Genomic DNA, 27,502 nt, shown 5'->3' on the forward strand with positions numbered 1-27,502 from the left:
AGAACCTACAATGCCCATAATACACTGGCACAATCCATCCTGTGGCCTTCTTCAGCTAATGTTACTGCATGGACCCAACCAAGTCATCATTTTTAATGTGTTTTGTATTGATTACACGTACATGTGCAAGGTGGGAATACCTGATCTAGGAGTTGCAATATGTATTCATTTTTCTTTAGACATGTTTTTAATATTAGTAGTTGTTGGAATGGCTTGAGCCAAGTAGGATCTTCTGCTTTGCTTGTAGTTGGACTCAACTTGATGGCTGGTTTTTAGGTCCTTTTGGAGACTTTTTGGAACACTAAATCTGGTGATGGCAGATCTGTAAAGAGGCAGACAGTTGTGAATAGGAACCATTTTGAAGGTCATTCTTTTGCTTGTTTGTCAAGCCTGAGCATGAGCCTGAGTGTGTCAGGCTCTAGGTTGGCACACTTGGAGGTTCAGGTTTAGGCATGCTCAGAGCTGTCTGACTGTACAGGCAAATCAAAACTAGTGGGTAATTTAGCCATCTTCTTGGCATATAAAACTACCTCTCTGCTTGTAGAAATTGTAGGGTTTGTTGGGGGTAGACCTAGGAATTAGAAGGGGAGACATGGCGTTTGCTTTTGCAGTGTGTCTGGTTATACACAAAGAAAGCATTGTTGTTCTTTGCATGGGACCTAATGCGCAGTTGAAGTACTATGGGAAATATGCTTTTACAGCATTCCTGTAACCTTGTAAATTTTTTTTCAATTAACTTCCTTATCAGTATGATTTAAGTAGGCTACCAAATGCCCCCTCTAGTGGCTGATATTTTGCTAAAGTTGTTTTCAGTTTCTTGGGACGATGATGAGTAGCTTGTCAGGACTACTTGACTGCTAAATCACATTGAATTGCAGATTGACTCTTCATGAGAGAGCAGGCTAGTGGCTGGCCTGTATGATCCTTGAGTGTTGTGATGCCCAATAACATGAAAAATACTGAGCTCTAAAGTTAGGAGGGATTTGAGTAAACTCAATTGTTAATCTTCATTCAAGAGCTATTTTTTTCCTACTCTCAAGCAATTGCTGCCATTGGTAGATTTCCAAAATTTAATGGGAAAGGAGAGTATCCATTGCATTTTTCAGGCCCTACTGAGGAGTGGTAGACTGATAAAATGACAGAGGTTTTCACCATTACAGGCATCATTTTTAAGATTACAACATTATGCAAAACTTTATCTACTTCCCAAGTTACTTTGATCTAGTTATTAAAAGAACTTTCTGTCACTCTCAATTTATTTTAGAAGGGTGAAAACATTTTTTTCTGGGGTAGGGGAAGAGAAAGTCAGCTAAAAAAACCAGACTTGTCTGACCAGCTACAATTTATGTGTATATTATTTGCTCAGAAGAGAGTATGGGGCAGGCCCTGGTCTTACGATTTACCATCATGCTGACAATGGAAGCTGAGGGTTTCATCAGCCATGGTAAGCAGTATCTTTATGGTGACCGCGGCATGTAGCAGGAATGCTTTTTATGTTTTGGGAATCCTCAAAATAGGTCAGCCTGTCATGAAGTGACCTTTAGTGGACCGGAAGATAGGTATCATCTATTGGGTTGAGTCCATGAAGATATTTAAAGACCACACTTGTGGCTGGATATGTGTTCTGTTCTTGTGCCTACTAATTCTTACAGTAAACAGCAAAAGCTCTTATTTCTTAATGTAATTGTAGGAGTATTCTCATTGATATCAGTGGGATTACTTGCAATTAAAGCTAAGCATGGATATAATTCCTTGTAGAGTTCAGGTCTCAGATGAATTTAACAGCAAGAGAAAGGAAAGAAAAAAGATACTTCTGTGTCATGCATTATATGGCATTGTTTTATATAGTTACTTCAATACAAACCTTAGTTAGAGCCACCTTTTCTAGATGTCTGATATGTGTGGGATTTCCTACAGCAAAGGAGAGAGGTTGTAATTATACTTACTTACTTACATTGCACTTATCATCAGTAGGTCTGAGAGTACTTTACAGAAGAGAGAGATTTCCCCTGTTCTGGAATTGGGAGGCCTGACAGGGAAAGGGGATGTGATTTGCTTGCTGTAGGTCACCCAGTAAATTTCTGGGAGAAAGCAGGAATACAGCCTGGAAACACAGCTTCCCTGCTTCTGCCCAGCCTGGTTCTGCATTCATGACACCCTCTGAAGAATAAAATTCTTGTAGAAAGGACTGCAGTAATTGGCAGGCAAATTCACGGGCAAATGTAGTAATTGAGAAAATATTTCAGAACATTTTTCCGTAATTGCCCATCATCACTTTAATTTGTATTACAGCGAAGGCTTGGAAGTCACTGCTGTCATTAGAGTCTACCTGCAAAGCACTCGTGAGTCTATCAAGTGAGGTGGAGAAGCTTCTTCTCTTGGTAGGTGACACAGCGAAAACAAAATGAGCAGCATAGGGAGGTGTCATGGTTTAGCCCCAGCCAGCAACTAAGCACCACGCAGCCACTTGCTCACTCCCCCTACTCCGATGGGATGGGGGAGAGAATTGGAGGAGTAAGAGTGAGAAACACTCCTGGGTTGAGATAAGAACAGTTTAATAATTGAAATAAAGTAAAAGAGTAATGATGATAATAACAATATAATAATGATAATAACAATATACAAAGCAAGTGATGCACAATGCAATTGTTCACCACCCGCTGACCAATACCCAGACAGTTCCCGAGTAGCGATCGCTGCTCCCCAGCCACCTCCTCCCCCAGTTTATATACTGAGCATGACATCACATGGTATGGAATAGCCCTTTGGTCAGTTTGGATCAACTCTTCTGGCTGTGCCCCCTCCCAGTTTCTTGTGCACCTGGCAGAGCATGGGAAGCTGAAAAGTCCTTGACTAGCATAAGCAGTACTTAACAACAACTAAAAACATCAGCGTGTTATCAACATTCTTCTACTACTAAATCCAAAACACAGCACTATGCCTGCTACTAGGAAGAAAATTAACTCTATCCCAGCCGAAACCAGGACAGGAGGGAAGGGAATGTACTGATATTATTAGGCATGTCTCAGCTCTGCGCCCTGTCAGCTACACCTCGTGATTAGCTCTGAGTAAAGTTTCCCCAAAAATGCAGGTATGGATAAGTAGTCCTCCTATTTTTTTTAATGAAACATGAAAAGTTCTCAATTTTAAGAAGTGTAAGAGCACAAAACAGCAATGTCTTTGTATGAAATAGGTGTAAGCAGAGTCTCAGTAGTTAGCGTTCAGCTGATTAGCTGTGCAGAGACTTTACTCTGGTACCTTTATTGTTCTGCAGGGAAGCCAGGGGACACGGTTCAGGGTCCATAAGGACCTGGCAGAGTTCAACTCTGTGATAGCTTTAGTATTTACACAGGCGTTAAGTCAAAAAAGTGGTGGAGGACATGTTTCATGCCATGTTTTTCTTTGAGTTAGTACCATTTTTAGCTTTACTTAGCTTTTCTCCAGCCTGTGTTCAGGCACAGACTGGTACATAATCCCATGCAAAATTAGGATCTGTGAATTGCTGATGGTTCCATACCATAGCTCATTTTCCCGAGTGCTCATCTAAAATCGGACTTTACTCCAAAGTAATTGACAGTTGCTTGTTAAAACACTCCTCTTCTACCACCATGGGCAAATTCACTTTCAAAAATGGTTATAGCACATTAAAGCCTGAAAGAAATTTTTGGGACTGTTCGTGCCTCTCTGCTTTAGTCATATACTAATTAGCCACATACAAGCAGCCTTTTGGTTGAAGAATAGCTGTGATGAGGCTGCAGTTATGTGGGGTTGTTTATTTACCCACCAAGAGCTTCAGAAGGCTCTCTGTAATTCATTCCAGAGTAGTTCCTGGAAACTTAACATTAGAAGTAAGGGTTTGGTTTTTTTTTTTTCAAGGGGATATTTTTTATAAAACAAAAAGTGGAGCCCTTCATGTCTTCCTCTTAATTTTTTTCAGGTGCCCCAAACAGGCTTAGTTCTTTCCTGGATAGTTTCAGCCTTAGCTGTGTAGGTATATCCAAACTCTCAGAGTTTCAAACAAAATGAGCCTGACTGAGGACTTAGCTTCTCTACACATCTCTGGGACTTCATTTCAAAAGTCTTATTTACCTTTGTTATTCCTCTTTGGACTAGCAACCAAATCCGAACAACAAAAGGTGGCTACAGACAGAGAACAGGACAAAATGGTCATTCATACCCATGCATGTACGTCACAGCACTTCTGATTCAGTCCTCCACAGGGTGGAATATGTCATGTATTAAAACCAGATCTTCAGATTCTTCCAGTACTTCTCACAGTTTTCTATTAGTTGTGTGAAATGTTTTTGCTGCAAGTATGGAGTTGCAGGCTGTGGAAAGCAACCTCATTGTGACAGGAGTCTGGACTGTTGTGAACTCTGGAGTTAGTAGAGTTAAGTTGCAGATGCATGTTTGACTAAAATTTTTCCTTTCTACTTAAGTATTAATGCTGGAGACAGTATATCTGTTACAAGTGCAGTCATTTATAATTAACCATCACTGTATATAGTAAAGGTGCTTGTTTGGCAGCTGTAACACAGCATCTGGCCATATCTCAATATAACTATATCAACATCAGCTTTGGCAGCCAGCTGGAAAACCAGAATTTAATCAGAAAGCCTGGGGAAATAAGCCTGCATATAAATGTAAACCAATGCAGGTGTATTGTTCAAATGGCATTTAAAAGCCAGGAAGAAAAGCCTGTGCTGGCTGTTTCCAAGGTACAGTGGTGCCAGTCAGGATGAGAGACTGTTTTCTGCCGGCAAACCTCTGCTAGAGTTGGTGCCTCGAATGTATTACTCACCTCCCAGGGCCTGTGTGCCTGCTGGGAAACTGTGGCCTGGGCTGTAATAGCCGGAGAGATGGGTGTGAGAGATGGAGAGATGCTGGGGAGGGTTCATACTTAAGACCGTAACAAACAGCTCTCAAGGAAAATGTATGTGGTCGCTCTACAACTTCTAGGTGCTGTTGTTTTCCTCCGAAATGTGGAGACTGTAAATGGTCTTGGCAGGTTTTCGAGAAAATTTCTGACTCTCATTTTAGTTCAATTAATATTTTAAAGAGAAGTAACGAAGAGAGTGTTGGGGGTTGCCTTTCTGACTGTCTCTTTCTTGCAGAAGGACTTTGCTTTTATCTCTAGGTTGCAGCTCTAGGCAGAGCAAAACCACAAACTGCTGCTCCAGTATGTTAGCATTCAAACAGTTGTTTTCTTTGCCTCCATTTCTGTTTTTCCTTTTTCTTCAAGTTCTGCCTTCAGTTAGGATTAGTGAAGTCTTTGTTGGGTAGAGAAGTCTTTCTCTGCTCTAGGCAGATTTGTCTTGCTACCAGTAGACAATATGAGAGTAAGATGTAGTGGCACAGGCTATAACATGTACCAACACCCTGAGTACAGCATCTGCCAGGGCTCTGGCTATTTGAAATCAGAGATGTAGAGCTGGAAGGGACCTCAAGATTTCAACTTGTTTGATTTTACAGTGACTGCTGCTGTTTGTCCAGTGTTCCCCTAAAAAATTCTGTTGAGGAAGATGCTGCAACCCCGATCTCAGGGCTTTGCTGCCATAAGAGAGAAAACATTTTCTATGATGTATAATCCACAAGTCCGCTGCAAAGGGAGCTCTGGAGAACTTGCTCGGTCTGGCCTGGTTTACATTAGGGGAAGACAGCGGGTTGGATCCGACAGCCTGAGAGGGGCGAGGCTGCGCAGCTCCACGGCCCCTGGTCCAACTGGTAGTGAGGCTAAAAACGTATTCCCAGTCAGCAGACGTTTACAGAGCACATGTATACACCACATATATACACTTGTACGTGGCCAGCCACACAGACCACAGACGGAGCACTCACACGAACACAGACAGCACCAGCAGCCAGATCATCTTGCCCTCTCTGGCTGAGCAGGATGGAGGTCTGCTAGTGAGAAAATATATATATATATATATATATATGTACATATATACAAGGTGGATCCCTCCAGCAGCTGGACTCAGATACTGTCTGCCCAGTAGCTGCCCCTGAATCCCAGTCTGCCCAGTTGCTGGCCCCTGGCCATATGAGTCCCCCTTTACTCTTAGGAGCAGTGGGAGGTAGCTGCGAGGTCAGTAGGGATCATATTGTATTGTATCGTATTGTGTATTTTGAAGTGGCAGGAAGGAAATGACAACATATGTCAGCACTCAGGTTTGGTAGAGTTGTAGATTTAATGTAAGCAAAAGTTCTGACAGGTATAGAAGAGGGTGCTGGAGAGAGTGAAAATTGCTGAAGAAATGAATGAGAATGAAATGGTTCAACTGTTGAGTATGCAAAAGTGAACTTACCTTGACAGCAGTATTTTCAGATTAAGTACTGATCTGCGAGGGTTCTGCTAGTCTTAAGATACATGTGGCAGTAAAGTGGTAGTCATTTGAAGTAGCACACTTAAAAAGACCAGGCTGGGAGTCCTTCAGGAAAGACTCCCACATCACCGTTGTGCTATTGCAGGTGACATTAATTGCAAAAATATTTTGATTTCACATATGAGTCACTAATTCATACCTGTGGGAACACGACTTTGAAAACTGCAGAGAGAATGCACAAGGCTTACTGAAATTTTCTATATATCATGAAAGAAGGTACCCTGTAATGTCTAGATATGCTATGAAAAATTTTCCTGAAGGGGAAGAATTCTTAAGTTCTGTCTTTTATCTTGCCTCTGCACTGGCTTTGCATGGCCTTAGCAATGTTGCACAAAACAGAGGTAAGCCTCACTCCCTAAAGCTTACCTCTGTGAGTGTTAGCAGTTTTGAGACGTAAGGACTGAAGTTCCACTGTGGTTGCACTGGGGAGGAACACATTTGCTGGGTGACTGATCCCTTTGGGCATTTCCTGTTTTGTTGCTGAATATTCCTGTTTTACTGCTAAATTTTGCAAGAATACTTGGCTATAGAGCACTCTTTTGCTGCAGAGTAGCCTATTCAAAGGAGGAAATAAGCAGCACAAGCACAGAAAACTGAACAGAGAGCAGAAGGGTGATGGGATGATGATATATTGGTGTAGGATAAATGATCATCTTCAGCTAGATGCCTTTCTTGGGTCTGCTTCTCAGTGTCATGCAGGGCTCATCTCTCTCAGTAAGAGGAGCCACTTGTTCTGGCTGTCAGTTGGGAAGAGCTCCTGCACCAGTCGGTAGCTGCCATGCTCCCCACCCCAGTTCAGAGGGGACCCTTGGTGGGGCTGGCAGGGTTGCCTGTGACCAGACCAGGGTGGTTGCTGCTGGGCAGTGGGAGGCACTCTTCAATCACAAGCCGTGAGCATGAAGGATATCTCTCTCTAATCTTCTCACCAACCCCTTTCCTTTCATATGGCCAGTTAGGAAAGGGTGGAGAAAAATGCTTTTGGACACTGGCTGATGTATTTGTTATATCACATACTGTACAATTTTTCAGTACGACAGGAGCCAAAGTTCAGCAGCCTTGAAAATGCCTCTGAAATCTTTTTGTCAAAGCTTTAACCGAGGTCACCTATCTTATGGAAGGCAGGCACAGCAGTTTATGGTTTGGGCTTCCTCTTTCATCAATTTTGTACTTGAAAGATAACTGTAGCTGTTATACTAGTGTAAAGATTTGAACTAAGGAGTAAATTTTCATATATTCATCTGTGTACTTGAAAGATAACTGTAGCTGTTATACTAGTGTAAAGATTTGAACTAAGGAGTAAATTTTCATATATTCATCTGGACCCGTAGATGAGTATTGTCTGTTCTGCTCTTACCTGGTTCATGACAGTTCAAAAACCATGTAATTTACTTTTCTCCCTGAGCAGCTCCAGGATTTGTTGTGTGAATAAAATGAGGGTAATAAAAAGTAGCAGCAGGGATGCAGATGTAGTGATTTTTCTCTTAGCTACGTGCATAAGCAAAGGTTCTGTAATGTACATTTAGTAGCTGTCTCTTTCTGTGTGGATACCGTATTAGCTTGCAAACCCTTGACCTGGACCGAATGGCTGGTTACTATGGCAACAGGTTGCATAGTAACAGGTTTTGTTCCTAGGTTGAAATCATCTTGCTTCTCTTCAATGTGACTTTTGGGGAGGTCAGAAGTTGCTCATCAGATGAAACTAGGAAAGTTTTTCAAAGGAGAGGCAAAAGTGTTGGTGTTCAGCAACCTGAGCATCTGCTGAGAGATGTTCTTTGCTCGTGGCAGTGGAAAAAGGTAGTTGGCTCCCCCACCTTGTCCACTTCATTGAAGTGGAAGTCAGCAGCTCACCAGAGGAAAAAAAAGCAGTTCTTGGAAACAAGATGACTGTAAGAGCTTTGGGGGAATTTGTCTGCTGTGTGACTCCTGCTCCCAATCCCGCTAAAGGCAGTAGGCAAATATTAACAGCTTAACACTCCAGTAACCTTGAAAATTTCTGAACTTAAAGTAAGCCTCTGATCAGCTGCTGTCCAGCTGGACTGCTTCTAAAACCTCTGCTGACCTGGTCCGGATTCACACTGAAGCCCTTTATAAATCTAAATTTTAAAGAATGACAACCATACACTTCAGAAGAGCAGTTTTTTGGCTTTTTGATGGCGCTGCTTGGCAAGATCCTATGGGAGACTGCCCTGGGGGGCAGAGGGGCTGAGGTTGATCTACAGGGATGACTTCCCTAGAGCACAGGTGCCCCACTCCAACATGCCGCAAGCAGAGCCAAGCGCGGCAGAAAGCTGGTGTGGATCGGCAGGGGCCTCCTGACTGAGCTCCAACACAGAAAGAAAGTGCACAAGATGGGAGGGACTATCCAGGAGGGACATAGAGGCAGTGGCCATGCTTGCGGGGACAGAGCTGGGAAAGGCAAAGCTCAGCCAGAGCTCAAACGAGCTATGGGAAGGGTTTCTCTGGGTACATTGGCAACAAAAAGAAGGCTGTGAAAATACGGGCCTGCTGCTCAGTGGAGCGGGGGTGAAGGAAATTAAAGGTACTTGATGCCTTTTTTTGCCACAGCTTTCACTAGTAAGGTCTGTCCTCAGACCTCCTGGGTTTCTGAGTCTGCTAACAGGGTCTGTGGGAATGTAGCATTACCCACAGTAGAGGAAGACAGTGATATAGCTCTTGAGCTAATTGGATGTACAGCAGCCCTGGCACCAGACAAGGTTGTCACGAATGGGGGTTTGTGAATCCTGCCCATTATGTTAATTTATCATGAATGAGTGACTTTACACAGTATAATTTAGTAGCAGTTTAGAATTTACTTGTGACAAATTGCAGGATTTGATTGTGATATTTTAATAGCACTCAGTCATCAGTGATTAAAACAGAGTGATTAGACAAAATCAATCAAAACAGCGACTTAGTTACAGATTCGAAGATGGCAAGGTTCACTCTATTACTACATGAAACTGCATAAAGGAAAATTAAGTTACACTGAGTTGAAATGATTCACAGAGAGATTGTATATACAGGGGATAAGGAGGACCCTCCTGTTGAGTCATGAGGTTCCGAATAGACCCCCTTGCTTTCTAAACTCCTTCTCAGAGAAGAGTCTAGTTGCAGCTAAGGCCAATCTTAGTCTCAGACTTGGTCAACAGTTTATGTGAATAAGGATAAATCAAACATCTACAGACTGCTTAAATTGATTTACACATGCATATACACAGACATGAATACATATATATATATGTATATATAAGGTATACCTGTTAAAAATTCCCTTTGAGTTCAGTGAAATATTCACATCAAATGCCTTGGCATTTCTCAATGGGCGAGGGCTGAGTCTCAAGGAGTGAAAGGTTTCAGCCCAGGCTCCACTGTCAGTCTTTGACAGTGGACCTCTGGTTTTAGCAAACTTTAAGAGTTTGCCAGCTCTGAGAGGCGTCCCACTCAGAGGGAGATGCTGGTACAGCCCGCTGTAGTCCAGGAGAGCTCAAATGGCCTCAATTTAGGACTGCTGTTTATAGGATTGTGAGATGATTGGCTTTAGTCATCCATCTGAGCCATGATCTGGGTCAGTAATTACTGGAATTCCAGTAATCATGGTACTGCTCTTTTTTCAAGGCTGCCAGGTAACTGGTTGTTCTCATTCCCTGTCTTTGTTTCATTCCTGCCAGGTAACTGTTCTCACTCCCTGCTTCAACCATGTAGGAATTCTGGTACAATTAAGGGGCGCCTAATTGACCAACTCACTACGCAATGGTCGTGGTCTGGCAGGAATTCCTGAGATAAAAGGTGTGGGGGGGGATGCACCACCACAAGGTACATCCAAGGGTGAAGAGGGGCTTGGTTCATGTCACTGTGAAGCCACTTGGCGATCAGGGGAGGTTTCTGGTGACTGGAAAAGGGCAAGTATTGCGCTCATCTTCAGTACTGTTAAATGTCTTTATTAACCACCTGGACAATAGCGTGGAGAGCAGCTTCGGCAAGTCTACGGATGAAATCAGACTGGGGAGAGCGGTCAGTACACCAGAGGGGCCTGGGCAGGCTGGAGAAACAGCAGACAGGAACATCATGAAGCTCAGCGAAGGCAAACAAAGAGTCCTTTTTCCAGGGTGGAAAAACCCTGTGCACCAGTACAAGTTGGGGACTGCCTGGCTGGAAAGTCAGAAGTGCCCTGCAGGTGCTGGTGAAGAAGTTGAACCTCAGGCCACAGCATGCTCTTCTGGCAAAGAAGGCCAAACATGTCCTGGACTGCATTAGCAAGACTGTAGCCAACAGGACCTGGCTACATCTGCAGTGCTGTGTCCAGTTTTGTGTACCCTGGTCTGAGAAGTAAATTAAATACAGGAACAAGTCTGGTGGAGAGCCATCAAGATGGTCAGGGGGCTGGAGCAGATGATGAACAAGGAGAGGCTTAGGGAACTGGGTTTGTCCAGGCTCCAGAAAAGAAGGGTAAGGGGGGGTATTATTGCTGCCTACAGCTTTCTGATGGGAGGGTATAGAGGAGCTGGAGCCACACTGTTTTGGGAGATGTGCTGTGAAATGGCGAAAGGCAACACAGGAAACTCTTGAGTAGATACTAAGATGAAGTTCTTGCTGTGAGGGTGGTCAAATGCTGCAGCAGGGGTCCTGGGAGGTTGCCAGATTCCCATCTGTGGGGACAGTCAGAACTTGGTTGGCATGGCCCTGGTGCGGCTGAGTGGGGATTGGATTGGGTGACCTCTAGGGGCTCCTTCCAGCTGAGATCATTCCGCAAGTCTCGGTCTCTTTTCTCTTTGGCCATAGAGAAGAGCGAGTGTAACTGGGAGCCCAGACCAGCACTCTGCCTGTGGGTGGAACTGAGAATGTGTTGTGTGGTTATGTTACCCTCCTTTCCCCCTCTCTCTCTCAGCCCTATACATCTCTCTTCCCTGGTGAGCAGTGTCATCACGTTATACCTCAAATATTTGGTAATGACATGTCACTGTAATCCCCCTAGAGAACTCTTCAAATATTACTCATTTCTTCTTTAATATTAAACATGCCGCTGGGTGTTTTACCCTTATACCCTTTTGGCATTTATAAAGTAAGCAGAGTTCAGCACCGACAGGAAAGTATATGTAGGTAGGAGCTTATAGAAAAACAAAATCCAGACATGACATGTCATTGGCTTTATTTTTTTTTTCCTTTATGCCAGTTGATATAATTTCTTAGCAACTGTCAACCTCTAGCACTGTCAGAACAGTCACTTACAGCTGTGCTGCTGCACTGTGATCCCGTCAGACAAGAGGGACAAGGGGGAGTGAAGTGGGGTTGTCCATTTGTCCATTTAAGTCTTGGAAGAATTTGAAGGGCTGCAGCCAGCTGGTGGAAGCAATAGAAAGAGTTCACTAGGGTGAAGGGATCGGCAGCGGCAGGAAAGAGAACACTGAAACGGAAGAAACAGAGTTTGAAGTGATGCTGCTGTGGAATGGAAGGAACAAAAAATGCAGAGGGCCTGACTTGGCTTGGCTTTAGGCTGTTTTTCCTGTAAATCTTAAAGTTATTTTACAAAGCGTTGCTAGTCCTCAGGGTGGTGGAGAGTGCAGGTTTAAAAGGTTACACCGGTTGCCCAGTGCTTCCGCAAATCAATGGCAAATCATAAAACCAACAGAAGAATTTATTACCAGTGACCCGGCAGCCTGGCCAGCAAGCGCAGTACCTGGCTCGTCCTCCATGTGATGCAACCGTGGTAGGAATGTGCTGTTGGGAGATGTAAATCTTGAGGACATGCCTGCTTGTCATTAAAGAGATGACAGAGCTTTCTTCATGCATGGAAATGTCAAGCAAGCATCTTGACCAAATTATCAGATGGTTGGTTGGTTGCATCTTGACGTTGTAGGACATGCCAGCGGTTACATGGGGGAAGAAAAGATGCTCTTTGCTTCCTGTCCCAAAGTATTCTGGCTATGCTGCTGTGCACTGTGAATGTCCGTGTGGCAGCCCGGAGCAGGCTGTGCTGCAGACGCTTAGGAAGTCAGCAGGGTTTATATAAAGCTCTGCTGGGTTTCTGGAACTTTTTGGCTCCTTTCCAGCATGGAAGTGGCGATATAAATAGAAGAATGTCTCACTTTTGAAGTCTGCCTTCTATTCACGGAAAGGAAGAACTTTGTGCCGGAGCTGTGATATAATAGCTTTTAAATACAAGTCTCAATACCAGTCCTATGACAGGCTTGACCACATTTCAATGGGATGCGAGTGAGCTCAGTAGCCTATAGCATCACATCTCTGTTAGCTGGTTGCTGACATCTGAATAAGGTTTGGCTGTGTGAAAGCAGGGTTCAAGAGTAATCCATCCTCCTACCTCCCCTCCCAGCTGCTTGTGTCCCCGCTAAAAGGAAAAAAATGTTGCTTTTCTTTTTTTTCCTTTGGTCAGAGTAACAAAATGTTTGGGACCGTGGTGGTTGGAGTTGGAATTGCTGGCTTAGCACGGATCCGAGACTTGATGAATCCGATGCCTTCCAGCCCTTCTGAGCACCTGAAACTCTTTGGATTTGTATCCAGGTTAGAAATTTCATCTTAGCATGTTTAATATGAATATTGTAACATCTCTTTCTTCCAGTGCACGCACCTTTCCATGTGGAGGACTATTATTTGAGGGGGCAGGGGATGAATATCCAAAGTTTTATATTTCTCTTATAATTAAGGCTGTCTGAAAAGGGAAAGCTTATGCAAATATGCCTGTCTTTCTGAGTGGCAGCTAGGAAATGAGCACAGAAAGCTTTGCAAGAGGGAACAAATAGATTACTTTAGTGAGATACCTTGCAGAAGTGACTAAAATAAAAGCTGAGAGACGTTCTTGCTGCAGGATCTGTGTGATAAAAAGAAATGCAATTCTGTCTGACTGAAATTTCCTGTAGGTTTGGGATGGTACAGACAATAATTATACTAATGAGCTAATGTCTGTGTGAAATTTATAGAAATGTTTAAAAAACATAAGATGTTTTACAAAGTTTTTAAAAACTTTTTTTTACAAAAGCACGTGTTTTAACACTGCAACAGTTTAACACTGCAGTGTTTTAACACTGCAACTTCATCCTAAAATTCTTTTTTTTTTTTAAACCAAATACCGAACCTGTAGATGTCTTTAAGAAAATCTCATCATTTAGTACATACAGTAAGGTTGCCTCTTGGAGAGCAACTTTATGGGTTTTCTCACTAGCTTGGAATCATGGAAATTTAGCAAGACTGTGTTACGCATATACCTCCATGTGAGCATTCCTGCTAGACCGTCTGCCCCATAACAGCAGAGCATAAAGGTTTTAAATAGTTAGGCAGTACATGTAAGGATCTCAGACTGTGAATGTATTTTTCCAGCTATATTTAAATCATGCAGTCAGGGTGGTTTGAGACTGAAAGGACCTATTAGGTCATCCAGTTTATCTCACTGCCAAATACACTCTTGGTTCCCTGATGCCGTTGCTAGTGCTACAGCTAGCCTTGAACAACACTGAAGATTGGGTTTCCACTACTTATGTTGAGAAACAGTGCTGTCAAAATGCATGGTTCACTGGCAGCTTGCTTGGATATGTTGCCTTGCTCTTTGCATTCCAATCACATACAGACATTACCTGTCTGCTTTCAAGTCACGCTTGTGGCCTACCCTCATGCAGTCTGTCACCTATCCTAACACTGTCAAGGTGTCTGCTCCAGTCTTTACTAATGCAAAGGGCTTTTGGGGGGAGTGTGTGTGTTTCATTTTCAGGTGGAAATGTGCTCAGGGTGGTGGCCAAAAGAGCCTTCCCCTTGGCACTGACATGGTGTGTGTGTTTCAAGATATGAGCCATCGTAGCCAAGCATCTGCTTTGTCCCTCTCCTGCTTGTCTGTTCTTGGTGTAGTTGCATGTGGCCCTGCCAACTCAAATGCTTTTGCCCATGTTGTCCAGCATGGTGGGGAGTTCTCCCATAGGAGCAACGTCCTCTTTCAAGTCACTCTTTTAAAATGGCTCTTTCTTAATGATGCATATTAAAAACCAAAACAAAACACCAAAACAAACAAACAAACCTCCAAAAAGCACTTTACACAGCAGGACAGTTTCTGTACTGATACCACCACCTAATACACTGACACAACTGTTTTCTTCTTTTGTGCGCTCCGCTCCACTTCTGTCTGTTAGTGCCTATGCCCTTCCTAGATTACAAGCTGCCTTTGTTCTACACTGGTTGAACTCACTGAGACAGTGGTCCATGGGAACAATTTCTAAGTGCTGCTGCACAGCATGCAGTTTTGAAGAATGGGCTGTGATGGTTATGCTCTGATTGTATTTATGCTAAATACGCAGGAGAAGTTTTGGCAATATTAATGAGGCCAAGCAGATTAGCCTGGAAGATGCTCTAAGAAGTGAAGAGATCCATGCAGCCTTCATCAGCACAGAGAACAGAAGCCATGAAGAAACCATCAGGTATTTTGAGATTTTTTTTTTTTCCCTTTTCCCACCCTTTCCCCTGTTATTTAGAAGCATAGAGGAGATGTGTAAAGCTGTTGCAGGAGAGTATGTGGACACTGGGAGAGACTGCCAGACTAGAAGCCTGAAGTGAATGATAGCGAGTTCCCTGGAGTACCCAATAAGCCCTGGAAGAGACTAGGATTTAAGATGCATTAATTTCCCAAGTAATTCCAGTTGCGTACCTCTAAGCCTGTGTTTGATGGACAGGCAGCTTAAAATAGGATTCAAAGCCTTTCCTCACAGATTATATAGAGGAAGGGCACTCCAGTGCCCCGCTCCACTGCCACACTCCAGCCACTCAAGTGTCTGGAAGTTAGAAACTGCAGTGCTTAATGCTGCAGCATTTTAGTGACTTGCTGTAGGTGAATGAGGGAATTTTGTGGAAAAAGGAGAATTAAAACCCAGCTCTTCTGGTGTTTAAATGTGTGATGTAGCCACCACACCATCCTTGCTAGGAAACTTGCCATTTATTTCTGTTACTCTGCGTTGTGCATTTCTCCATAAGGGCTGACTGTGGGAATGAGAAGCAGCTTGCACTGTGGAGAGAGATGATTACAATGATATATTTTTTAAAGACTGATCTTGTATGCCTTTCAGAATGTTTTTGGAAGCTGGGAAACATGTTCTTGTTGAGTACCCCATGGCTTTGTCTGCCAAGGCGGCCCATGAGCTCTGGGAGATGGCTGAACAGAAAGGTAATGGCATTTGTTCTCAAGGGTGTAAACAATATTACCTGTTTGGTAGCACCAAAGGCATCAAACTCAAAGGCAGGGCTCCAGTCTAGTATTAATCATGACATACAAGGGAGTATGCCTGTCTCAGAGATGTGTCAATCTAGGATTTAAGGTGTGTGTCAGTGGGGAAATGTCACAAATGTCAAGGCTAAGGGTAAGGTACATTTGCCCTCACAAAAGCACTGGTCTCTGCTTGTGACACTAAGAATGCAGTTAGACAAGGACACTTCTGTTGCAGTGATAGTAAAGCACTTAATGAGCATAGCCATTGGACTTGTGCACTTCCCCATCCTCTCTTTCCCAGAAAATAAAACTGGAAACAGCCCTCCTAGCTTCTAGTGTTTGTGATGTGCTGGTCACACACAGCTGCTAATGATATTGTAGACCAGCAAGGCATCCCTGTCTGAAAGACGGCTTGTCTCTAAGCAATGTCTTTATTTCTGGAAAGCATGTGGTGCCATCCCTGTGGTGCCAAGGGTCAGAAGGTGGCAGTTCAGTTGAGGCCAGTGGGGATGTATGGGGCTGCAAGGAACAGAACAGTGCTGGGCAGGAGCAGAGTGCAAACCATTTGGACAAGCTGCACTATTTATACCACTGCTTCTTAAAAATTTCCTTCGTGACTTTTGTCCTAAAACACCGGAGGTATAGGATTTCTGCTTTGCTGTTTCCCTGTACCAACACCACTTACTGCCTTGTTGCTCACCAGATGGCTTGCCATTGAGCAGAATTTATGCCTCTTCTCTTGAAGCAGCAGCAGTTACTGTCAGCAGCCTAAATTGACCCTCCTGGAAACCTTCCAGAAAAATGCGTATTGAATGAGGGCCACATTCAATGTGTATTGGATGGCCTCTATTCCAAAGTAGCCCAATTAATTGCAATGGAGGGAGGTACTCCTTAACATATTGTTACAACCTGGGTCTGAGTATTATGCTATTTTTCCCCCCTACTTTTTCTTTCCTACTACCCTGGGAGGAAGAATGCAGAACAAGGAAATGTGAGGGGAAAGAGGCCAAGAATTAATCTGTCTTTTACTCTGAAGACTCATGTTCCAGCCTTAGTTGGGTATTGGGTTTCATTACAGAGTTTCTGTTAAACATAGTGGTTACTGTTCCTGTAGTCTCTATGTTTATTGTTGTTATTATTATTGTCTCCTGAAAATCCTTAACCCAGATTGATGCCTCGGTGCAGGGCCCATGTTTGGTTTTCTTCCTGACATCATTTTGTCAGCCATGTGTGAGAACATTTCTAAGTGAGGTCCCACTGGTGGATGGTGAAGCCTTTATTGCTTAGATGCGCCTTTGATTCACACAGAAAGCTCTTATTTAATCTGTCCTGATTTTTGGTGTGTGGGTTTTTTTTGTTTTGTTTTGTTTTTTCCTTGATGGCAGATAAAGTACTCCATGTGGAACACATTGAGCTTCTCACTGAAGAGTACAAGCAGCTAAAAAAAGAGGTGGCTGGGAAAGACCTGGTGAAGGGAACACTGCATTTCACAGGTCAGTAGCTGTGGGGAAATCGAAGTCCATCTGGATTTGTCTGCCTGTTCCACAGGGAAGCCAGTCCTTCCAGGCTTCATTCAGTCCTTTTAGATGAGAGTCTGTCTATAAACTCACTAGAGACACAGGTATCAGTTCTGGATATTTCCATGAAATTACAGAACTGTCTGGAAAGCACCTTTGCCTTAACAGTTATCTTCTATGGGCTGTTGCTTTGCTCATCTCTTTCTGCTATCTGGTAAGAATGCAAGCCCGTGCCTTGTTGTATGGAGGAGAGCGCACTTCTTCATCCCTTCTGTACTTTGGTGGTAGTGACCAATTTCTCATTCAACTTGGTCTCAGAGAGGATGATGAGCTCTGAGGGAGTGTCCCAATATCTGGTGGGGACCTTTAGTCTTCCGTACTGGTGTTTGTCCCCAGAAGAGCTGGGAGAGATTTTCAAGCCATTGTTTTCTCCTTACTTTATTCCCTTGTTGAATCCTCCTGTCCTCAACATGTCCTAAAGGGTTTGTTGTATATGTACTTTGTGCAGCCTTCTCTGTCATAGCTCACTAACTGATCAATTTCAAGGTTGACCATGTTTGTTGACTTTCCTACTCAGTTCATCCATCCGCTCGTGGCCTTTCTACACCCTGATCTCTAAGCCTGCAACACTGCAGTTTCTTCTGCCTTTTCTATGCAGAAGGCATTATTCTCTTTTCCCAATTCTCAAGACTTTCTGTTGCTGTTGCACCAGGTAGCGTCCTCGATGAAAACAAAACAGGATTCCCAGCTTTCAGTGGAATTGCCCGACTGACTTGGCTGGTTGACCTCTTTGGAGACCTCACTGTTACATCTGCCACCAGAGAAAAGCAGAAGGATTATTCCAGAATGACTGTTCACTTTCAGACAGCAAACAAGAAGTGAGTAATGGCCTTGGCAGCAGGTGAGCCAGGCTCCTCAGGTATCATCTGCAGGAGTTCTGCATCCTCTCTTCCTCTTGTGGAAACAGAACAGGTAGATGCTTGCATGAAAGCATATAGGAGAAACAGACCTGAAAATGCTTCCTATAGTAATCATGGTAAGAAAAGCCACCACCAAACCATGTCTGCTGAAGAGCACGAGGAGGTTTAAAAGCTCTTTTCTGATGTCTGAATGTAGGAATGGGCCCGTAATGCATTTACTATGCCCAAGACTGAAAGACCCTTCTCTTGCACTCTGAAAAGCTGTTCGAGGCAGGATAGTTTTTGTTTAGCATCAGACATTCTAGCTGTACCTTGAAAGCTAACTGTTCTTTAAAGGTTGAAAATATATGACTGTTGAAAAGGTAATGCACTAGTTATAATACTTAGCTTATAGCCACTATAATGTTTGTGCTAATATGTAGTACTAGCTGGAGGTTAAGAGAAAATTACACATTTCGAGCAGAAGTATAATAAACTACTGAAAGGCCAACATGCAAAGTTTGCTCTTGACTAATGCCTGATCTGCAGTCCTAAAGTTTCCTCGACGCCCCCCCCCCCCCCCCCCCCCCCCCCTCCCCCGAGTAGGAGAACAGCGCGTTGCCCATTTCTTGTCTTTTTGCTTTTGTTGCATGAGTGTGTCAGGCTGAGTGAGAATCCAGCAGCCAGGATTACTTGTCATTTTTTCCAGTCACTACACTATGATTTTCTTGCAGAAAATTCTTTTGATGATGATTTTACAATAATGAGTTTGATCTCCCTTTTATTATATGATAGCAAGAGCCTTGCTATCAAATAGCATATTTTTAACGGCCTTGCTATAAACCAGTATATTTTTAAATATTGTATGACCATGAAGTAAGTCATCAGTGTTTCATACTGTGGATTGAGAACTCAACTTGGTCCAAAGTCAGGTGGTGTATTTTGCTGGAAACTCTCTTCTGGGCTGTCCGCATGGAGGTCATGTCCTTTCAGTTAGGTTGAAGTTACAACAAAAATTCACTGCATGCTATAGATGCAATTTGAGAATTGTCTGACATGAAAAGGTACAGAGAAGTTACCCAGCTCTATATGTTTCCTAGGAGGTAGGAATGGTGATGGAACAATTTGTTCCTTTCCCTTCACTCCTATTTTCCTGTTTTTCTATGTAGCACACTCTGCCTTTGAGACAGATGACCCTCTCATAGGCATATGACAAGAGGCAGATGAGAAGACTAGGGAGAGCAGGGGAAAATAAGACCCCAGGGGAAAATATTCTGGCCTATCTTCGTTTGCAATAATTACCCTTTTTTTGTTGCACTTATACAGCTAGAACACTTAAAACAAAAAAAAACCCCAATGAAAACAAAAAAGAAAAACCACCAAACATGAATGCTTACTTCTTTAAGAATTTTAGATAAGTGTTTAGTTAGAAAAGTAATAACCTGAAAGACTAGCTATTTGGGGAGTGAATAATCAGGGCTCATTTGAGCTGTTAGTTTCACCGCAGGTCATGTTAGGCATTTTATCAGCCAGTCCTACAAAGCCCACTGCTGTTTGTCGTGGGATTAGCATCTTGTCTTAGCAGTCTTCCTCTCTCTTTAAAGAAAACATCATTTCCAATTCCTTTTAAAAGGCAGTTGTGAGAGGACAGAACTCAGCATACAAGCTCTGTTTACCCTCTTAGCAATGTGCCAGTAACACGAGTAGCTGTAAGGATCTATATAGAGTGAGATTTTGAACTAATTCCAGCAGGTGGAACTAGTGGGTGGCTTAAACATTTCACTGGCTGTCCTGTCTCCTAGGTAGCCCTTAGTGCTATGTATGATATTTGCTAGATACAGAACCATTTCTGGATTTCTGTTTTTTTTCTGCTCTACACTGCTAACAGATACCTGCTTTTCTTAGCCCAATGCTAACTATTTGTATGGGTCAGTAAGTGTTTTGTCACCATGAGCTTTTTAATGACCTCAGGGACAGTCAGCTTTATGCCTCTGGGATAATTTACGCCAGCTGGAAAGTTACATAGCGTTCCTGTATTCTGTTCAGTGGCAGGGCCATATTTCCTGCTGACCTTCCCCTGTTGACGTCAGTGGAGTTACAGCAGTAGAGAATTTGGCCCACCCTCCATCAAGTGAAGTTATGGCCCAGCAGTAATGGTGGTGGTGTTACGGCTCTTATTTGCCCAACCTTTATTTTGCTGAAGGATGGGAAAGGTCTGCATCTTTCTGGAGAGCTATCCCATCCTTTTTTGAAAGACATGAATACACTAACCTTGAGAAATCAGGTTAATTCAGCCTATTTTCTGCCTTGGAAAATACAGCAGGTGCAGAATGCAGGAGCCTGTGTTCTGCTTGTTAAGCAGGGATTTGTGCAAAGGCTGTAGTCTGTCTCTGCTGCATAGCCCGCACTGGCTGCTCATCTGTCTCTGGGTGGATTTTGGAGGTGTGCATTAACGCCTGATGCCCAGCTATCTGAGAGATGACCTCTGCCTTTGTTGTGTTTCCAAGACGGTTGAGCTGACAGCCTCTGCGTGATAAAACACTGAGCAATCCAGGAAAAGCCAAACCTCTACTGACAGCATGGCTGGTTTGGGACTGCAGTTCCTGTTCCAGGATTACGGAACATGGATTCAGTAAATGTCAAAAATGAATTTTTAGTGCAAACTGATGAGTTAATGACTTGGGCAGCATCTCTTTTGATGTTAACTAGGGGTAGGGGCTAATTGTCTAATTCCTATCCAAGGTAAGGTAGCCCCTTTTTGATTGCATGGTAAATAAAAAATATTGGCATTTTCAAAGCGTGAATAGGAAGATGTTTAAAAGAAATTGAAGACATTTTCTGAACACATATTCTGACAATAAACATTTGAAATGATGTTTTTGTTGAGATCTAAGCTTACAAAGTCTAATAAAATAGCTTCAAATTGAACATCCGTAAAAAATCATGTAATACATGCTTTCTGCAGAAGTTGCTGCATAAAATATTAAGCTGAGTGGACCCCTTTCAAGCATGAAACCAGCTTAATTCTTCTGCAGGTACAAAGAGTGTTCACTTTGTTTTGGTTTATTGAGCTAGCACAGTCCAACAGGGCCACTCATTTGAGGAAACAGAGAATCAGAAAAACAGAAAGTCTCTTCCAATCTCTGAATAAAATATAGCTAGGAGAGCTCTACCAGTCTGAAATCTGGACAGACAGAATGACCATAGAAAGTTGGGGTAGTTCCTTCACTGCAGATAGTGCTTGCTTTGTAAAAAGTCAGTATAAAAGTGGTTTGTTAACGTTTGGTTAAACTTTCTTTTTCTTCTTTAACTGTCCAACATATTTAATGTGGCTTTGTTCAGCTACCAAAAATGCTGGATTTGTTGCTTCTAACACTACTAACGCTTCTAAATAACTAACTACATCCATAGCCAAATAATACTTTGATACGAATCTTTAATGAAAATGGTGACATTATCTATTAAAAAAACCAGCAACCCTTCACAATTTTCTGACAGAAGATACAAACCTGTTTCTTAAGCTGCAAAATTGCATAAATAATGTGCAGATTTGCAGCATACGTGTCTTTATAGCAAAAAAAAGGAGTAATTTTCATGTAGAAGTTGTTGTTAATTAAAAATTAATATGTTTTGGTTACCAATGAAGTAGAATCAACCTCTCATTAGGAAAACAACCAAAAATCCAATCGCAAAAGAAGATAAATCTATTAGTAAACGCAACATTTTCCTGCTCACTGATCTAAGTCAGTCATTTTAATAATCACTTTGATTAAATTCTGCCCGCTCTGCATGGTGGTGCTTCTGGTTCAGTGGCTCCCCCAAGTCAGAGCAGAAGGCGGCATACGCTTGAGCCTGATCATTGGTGTGCATCTGCTTTAGATCACCCCAGGGAGGTGACCCTACATTGACACTGTCTGTTTTGGATCATATTGTGGACTCCCCACTATTATGGTGGAGATCTTTGCCTATGCCTGCCCAGTGGTTTCTTCATACCTGCCTACTCGAGCTAAAGCAGCTTTGAATAACAGTGGCCTGAACCCTCTGTGGCTGTTTGCTGTCATAAGAACATAAAAACAGCTCTGTCTAGTCAGAGCAAAACCCAGCTTGCTCAGCGGCTTGCCTCTGACTGAGGTCAACAGCCGGCACCTTGGGGAAGGAGGATGAGAACACAGAAAACACCGGGTGATATGGCCCTCAAGCACTCTTCTGGCCTGCAGTGACATGTATCCTTGAGACTTCCTGAAATGCGTGGTGGCTTTGCATTTATTAGTCCTCTGAGGATTTTCTTTGGTGCATTCTTGCAGGCTGTGATTTGGGTCTTTTTTTTTTTTTTTTTTTTTTTTTTCCCCCCCCCTCTCCAGTTGTTTTATTCTGTTCAGTCAGGTTCTTCTGGCCATGCTTAATTTGTGTGTGTGGGGGGGGGGGGGTGGCAGTACAGGTGAGCAAATAATAATTGATACAATGATGTGAATATAGAAACTGGATCCTAAAGCATAAAAGATGAGAGGTGCAGAATCATTAAGCTGAGTGCTCTGCAGAAGGTGTTCAGGGTAGATTGACAAGGACTTTCTTTCCAGATCTAATGATATTGGTGATTTAATGGGCAGTACTTGGAGACAATTTATTCTTCCATGCTATTGATGCCCTCATAATTTGTGAGTGGCACAGACTAAAGTGGGCCATAAAGGACTGTGGAAGGGCCATCAATAACAAACTAAGAAAAATAGTGTGCATCCTCTAAACACAGGCAGTAGTGAGTGCTGATGAATGAGCTGCAGAAAGGTAATGGCACAGTTTAGGCAGTTGACAAGAGAGCAGGAAGGGAGGATCGTGGCTGTGGCTGGTGCTGAGGACCATTCCTCAAAGCCTCTGCAAGCATTTGCAGTGTTGGGCCAGGGAGTCTGTTAAGACCCCTGAAGTGATGCAGTGTGTCCCATGGCTCCTCTTTCCTCAGCCAAACTGGGAAGCTGGGGAGGAAAGTGTGGGGACCTGTGAGCCATGCCAGTCAATAGCCAACACCACCAATGCTTGGCCTGGAGACTGTGACTATCATGTTGGCATAAGACAGGACTTGGCTGTGATTAAGAAAGACCTGCCTGAGAGTCTGTGTTAGCTGAAACAGGCAAAATTGACATCTTCTGATGTAATCTGTAAGATCAACTCAATGCTCCCAGTGAAGAGAAAGAAACGTATTTGAAACATTCGGAGAGTATGGAAACTAGTGTCTGCATAAGTGAACTTGCCATCTGTCCAGCTCATCCTAAAGGGGCGGTGTTCAGCTTGCACACTAGCACCTGGGTCATCATTATGTACCTGAGTGATGTAAATTTATTCTTGCTGGAAGAATGACTAGACATTGAAGGCCTTGTGAGTTTAGCTGTGATTGAGTCATGCACAAAATATTTGGATGTTTAACTGCACTTTTCATCCAAGTCCACAAACACACACATTAAACTTCCTTCTTCCCTGTGAGATGGCTAGACATTGCTGGCTTCACTTTGTGCATAGGGAAGACAAAACTGGGGAGAGCTTAGATGGTATGCTGAAAGTCATGGCATGAAAGAATGGCAGAGTTAAGACTATTACCTGGTGTTCAACTCTGTAACCACAAGGCATGTTGGTCAGAACATGTTACCTGAATATTCAGTGTCTGAAATTTAAAAATGGTGCATTTATTAGGGCATTTTTTGTGAATGCTAAGAAAAAAGCATAAACCAGAACTGTTGATTCCGTTTCTTCATAGTCTTCTTTTTCTCTGATCCTCCACACTAGACCTCTGACTTGGATTGAAGAAAGGGGACCAGGGATGAGACGTGAGAAGAAAATCAACTTCTGTTTCACAAGTGGTTGCCTGGAGAACTTCCCTCAAGCCCCAAGGTCTGCTGTGGGCCTTTTCATGCAGGATCAGAACCTCTTTGCCAAAAAACTGCTGGGCCAGGTATCCAAGGAGGAGCTGGCTGCTGAGAAATGGCGAATTTTGCGGTGTCTTGACCTTGCTGAGGTGATCCAACAGCACTGTGAACAGCCAGAGAAAATCTCTTCCTGAGACTGCTCTTAGGGAAGGAGAAACATGGCAGATGGGAAAGCTGTAGGGCTAGAGCTCACCGTTGCCATCAAGCAGTTGCTATTTCTGTTTCATTACATTTTTTTTTTGACTAGCTGTGATTCCTAGGCTCTCTGGGTGGGCTGGAGAGCCTGGCCTATACCCTGTGCCTTCTGGTTTGCGCCAGAACAAAGCAACAGTACCCTGCTCCAATGCATTGCCGTCCTTCCAGGCAGATAGGAACCTAGCAGCAACAAGCTTTCCTGTGATTCAGCTGGAAATGTCCCTGAGAGCAGATCCTGGAGGACTGCAGATACTAGATGTGTTTTTCTCTCCTGAGGATTTTTTCCCCCCTCTAGATACGTCTGAAAATGAGATGTGTCTCATTTATTAGTATTCATGTAGTATTATCTAGAAAGAAGTATTAGCTTGAATGAAGTTCTAGGTGAGTTTTCCACCTCTTTACTTGATCTGCAGAACTTGTGCCACCAAAGTCCTGATCTTTTCTTCCAGATGCCCTGAACTGTTCTGTGTGTTTACTCTAATTAGTTGTTGTGCCTGTTTGGGTTTTTTGATTGGTTTTTTTTGGTGTGGGGTTTTTTTTCCACATTGGAAATCATCTACCTTCAAATAGAATCTATACTGGTATCAAACCAGAATAGAAGAAATATCTTTTCTCTTGATAGATGCCATGTTGAGTTCACTCAATTTCTCTGGTGCCCTGTGCCAACATAGAAATATTTTTCCAGCAGAGATTAGAACAGTCCATTAAACTAACACATTGCCTGCCTGCTTTCTACTGAATCTAAATATTTTTCTTTTTTTGCGCTGGAAGCAGCGTATTGTCCTTCATTTGTGTTCTGTATCTAATTCAGCATGTGAATAGATTGCTAAAAATAATATACATCTTGCCTTTAAGAAAAAAGATAACTAATGCACTCCTGGAAACAGTGAAATTCATTAGAAATAGTGATAAAATTAGAATAGAACTGTAGAAAATGGAGCAATTAGCCTGTGGGGATGGGTCTTTAGCATTTTACAGTAGTCCCAGGGTCATGTATGAAGACATTATCACTTCCCTAAAGAAGCATTTTAGTTTTAGGAGAAGCCTAAACAGTGCACAAAACAATTAATTCCTCTGTTTGCCTTTTACTCTCTAATTACAGCATCTGTTGGTGCTATATTAATAGAGCAGCAAACTTCAGTCTGTGCAGTTGTTCTGTCAAACACAGAGCCATCATTTCTTTTCCACATTATCACTTGGGCAATTTTTTAATAAGGGAGCATATATGTTGTGAATGTATACATAATTACAGCCACTCAATATTGATGGAAAAAAGTCTTCTTTTGGGTAAATCATGTTCATTGAGAAGTTGGGTACAGCTCAGTTAATTGCAAACAGGAAAGGAAAAACTGTGTATTTTTTCCCAAATCAGTCAGATTTTAGGAGCAACTGGAGCTTGATATGTGAATGAACTCTGCATGTGAAATTTGTTTAAATCTACGCTATCTATTGGAATCAGTGAAAACCCTCCTACTGACTTCAATGGATTGAAATCCATGTGGGTTGGCAGAAGATTTGAGCAGGCAGATCATGCACTTGTCCACCCAGAAGGACACCTTACTGAGGTGGCACTTCACTCACAGGGACTTCTTTACCAATGTGATGGACGTTGCCTGGGCATATCTGATGCTGTATAAGGGGAAAAAGTGGGTTTGTGGCAAAATGCAGGAAGTCCATCAGAATGAAATTAGAATCTGCTGTGTTTATCTATCTGCTATGTATGACAGCACATGAGAGGTCCTGTTTCTTGACAAACTCCTCAGCTGTGAATATGGGGTGAATACCACTTGTTTACATGCTAATTCACAATGGGTAGCTGGGGAGGGAGGGCAAAGGGAAGGGCGATTCATGGTCCCCATCTATAGGCATCAAAATTAGCCACAACGTCTCCCTGGGCGTGCTCTGCAGTTGCTGGTGAGAGCAGTATTTCTCTAAAAAATGGGGAATAAATTCTTGGGAGCTCTGCAGAGCAGCAGTATAACATTGTGCAGTGAATCACCCTCTGTAGAAGCTTGTTTCTATAGAGAGAGCCTGGGGAAATTAGCTGGTTAATTTGAGCTAGGGGAGGCAGATCCCTACAGCTGGATATCCTGCGCTCTCCTCCATCCACTTCCCATTCCTTCCAGCTAACCTGCTTGCCTACTGCTGTCTACCCTGCTCCTGGGAGCTTGCAGCATTCAAATGGCCTTTCCTTCAGCCCTGTGAATTTGCTGAGGTATGATGATGGTTTGTATATGAGAGCTACTGGATGTCCAGCTTCAAATGTACTTATTGTTTAACCAGATGTCAAACTCACCAATAAAATATTGGAGCTCTTAATAATTCCTTTTAGTTCCGTTGTCCTTCATTAGCAGTTTCCATTGCCTGTGCTGAAAGTGGCTCTGTCCCGACTGGTTCTTTTCCTCCCTTTCACTCCTCGAGCCCTGTGAAATCCTCCCAGCAACTACAGGCTATCCTATCCTAAAGCCCTTAGCTTTCTCCCTCTCCTGTTTCAAAGTTTTGGATACAGGTGTGGTGGGGTTTGTAACCTTATCTCAACTCATGAGCCCTCCCACAACATTCCTGCCCTTCCAGTCCTGTCTGACTCCTGCCCAGGTGTACTGGCAAGTCTAAATCTTGGTTGTATGCTTCCAGTTTCCGATTCAACAACTGGTGTATTTGAGCAACCTTTTTGAATCTGCTAAGTAGAATCTGAAACAGGTATTGAAATGGATTTTCTTGTGGTTTTAATAAACTGCTTGTGGTGGTGCATCCCCCTCCCATTCCTCTTTCTCTTCAACAGCTTTACGATCTCAGGAATTCCAGGCCGCCGCTTTTGTGTAGCGAGTTAGTCAGTTAAGCACCCCTTAATTGTACTAGAAACTCCTACATGGCTGAAGCAGAGAGCAGCCCTGTCCTTATCAAAATCTTCGTATTATGGCTAACGAGGGGAGCAAGAACAAACAGCTACCCCTGACAGCCTTGAAACAGAGTGGTATCATTGTTACTGGAATTCCAGCAACTACCGATCTGAACTGTGGCTCAGGTGGAAATTTACTGGTGATTAAAGTCAATCATCTCACAATCCTATAAACAGCAGTCCTAAGAGAGGCCCTTTGAGCTCTCCTGGACTGCCGCGGGCTGCAGCAGCATCTCCCTCTGAGTGAGACATCTCTCAGAGCCAGCAAACTCTGAAAGTTTGCTGCAAGCAGAAATCCATTGCCGAAGACTGACAGTGGCGCCTGGGCTGAAACCCTTCACTCCTTGAGGCTCAACCCTCCCCCATTGAGAAATGCCAAGACATTAGAGGTGAGTATTTCACTGAACTCGAGGGGAATTTTTAACAGGTATACCATTTTCATATATGCATTCATGTTTGTGTGTATGCATGTGTAAATCAGTTTAAGTAGTCTGTAGA

At 43.1% G+C, this 27,502-nt stretch overlaps 1 protein-coding gene across 5 annotated transcripts in view; it reads left to right on the forward strand.

The window, feature by feature from the left end:
• The window catches only part of BLVRA (biliverdin reductase A), a 40,814-nt gene extending 13,831 nt beyond the window's left edge, over positions 1 to 26,983 (forward strand). For 3 of the 5 annotated variants that reach the window (XM_075705689.1, XM_075705691.1, XM_075705692.1), the window contains 6 exons: positions 12,775 to 12,902; positions 14,681 to 14,800; positions 15,443 to 15,540; positions 16,968 to 17,075; positions 17,812 to 17,977; positions 23,771 to 26,982. In XM_075705689.1, coding sequence (XP_075561804.1) covers positions 12,784 to 12,902; positions 14,681 to 14,800; positions 15,443 to 15,540; positions 16,968 to 17,075; positions 17,812 to 17,977; positions 23,771 to 24,044 — 885 coding nt within the window. In that variant the 5' untranslated portion in view covers positions 12,775 to 12,783 and the 3' untranslated portion in view covers positions 24,045 to 26,982. Of the gene's footprint in view, positions 1 to 2,323; positions 2,382 to 6,028; positions 6,089 to 12,774; positions 12,903 to 14,680; positions 14,801 to 15,442; positions 15,541 to 16,967; positions 17,076 to 17,811; positions 17,978 to 23,770 lie in introns of those variants that run through there. The other 2 variants (XM_075705694.1, XM_075705693.1) reach the window with 2 other exon arrangements.
• Positions 26,984 to 27,502: the final 519 nt, after the last annotated feature.

The sequence above is a fragment of the Pelecanus crispus genome, chromosome 2 (assembly GCF_030463565.1).
Source record: "Pelecanus crispus isolate bPelCri1 chromosome 2, bPelCri1.pri, whole genome shotgun sequence".
Lineage (NCBI taxonomy): Eukaryota > Metazoa > Chordata > Aves > Pelecaniformes > Pelecanidae > Pelecanus > Pelecanus crispus.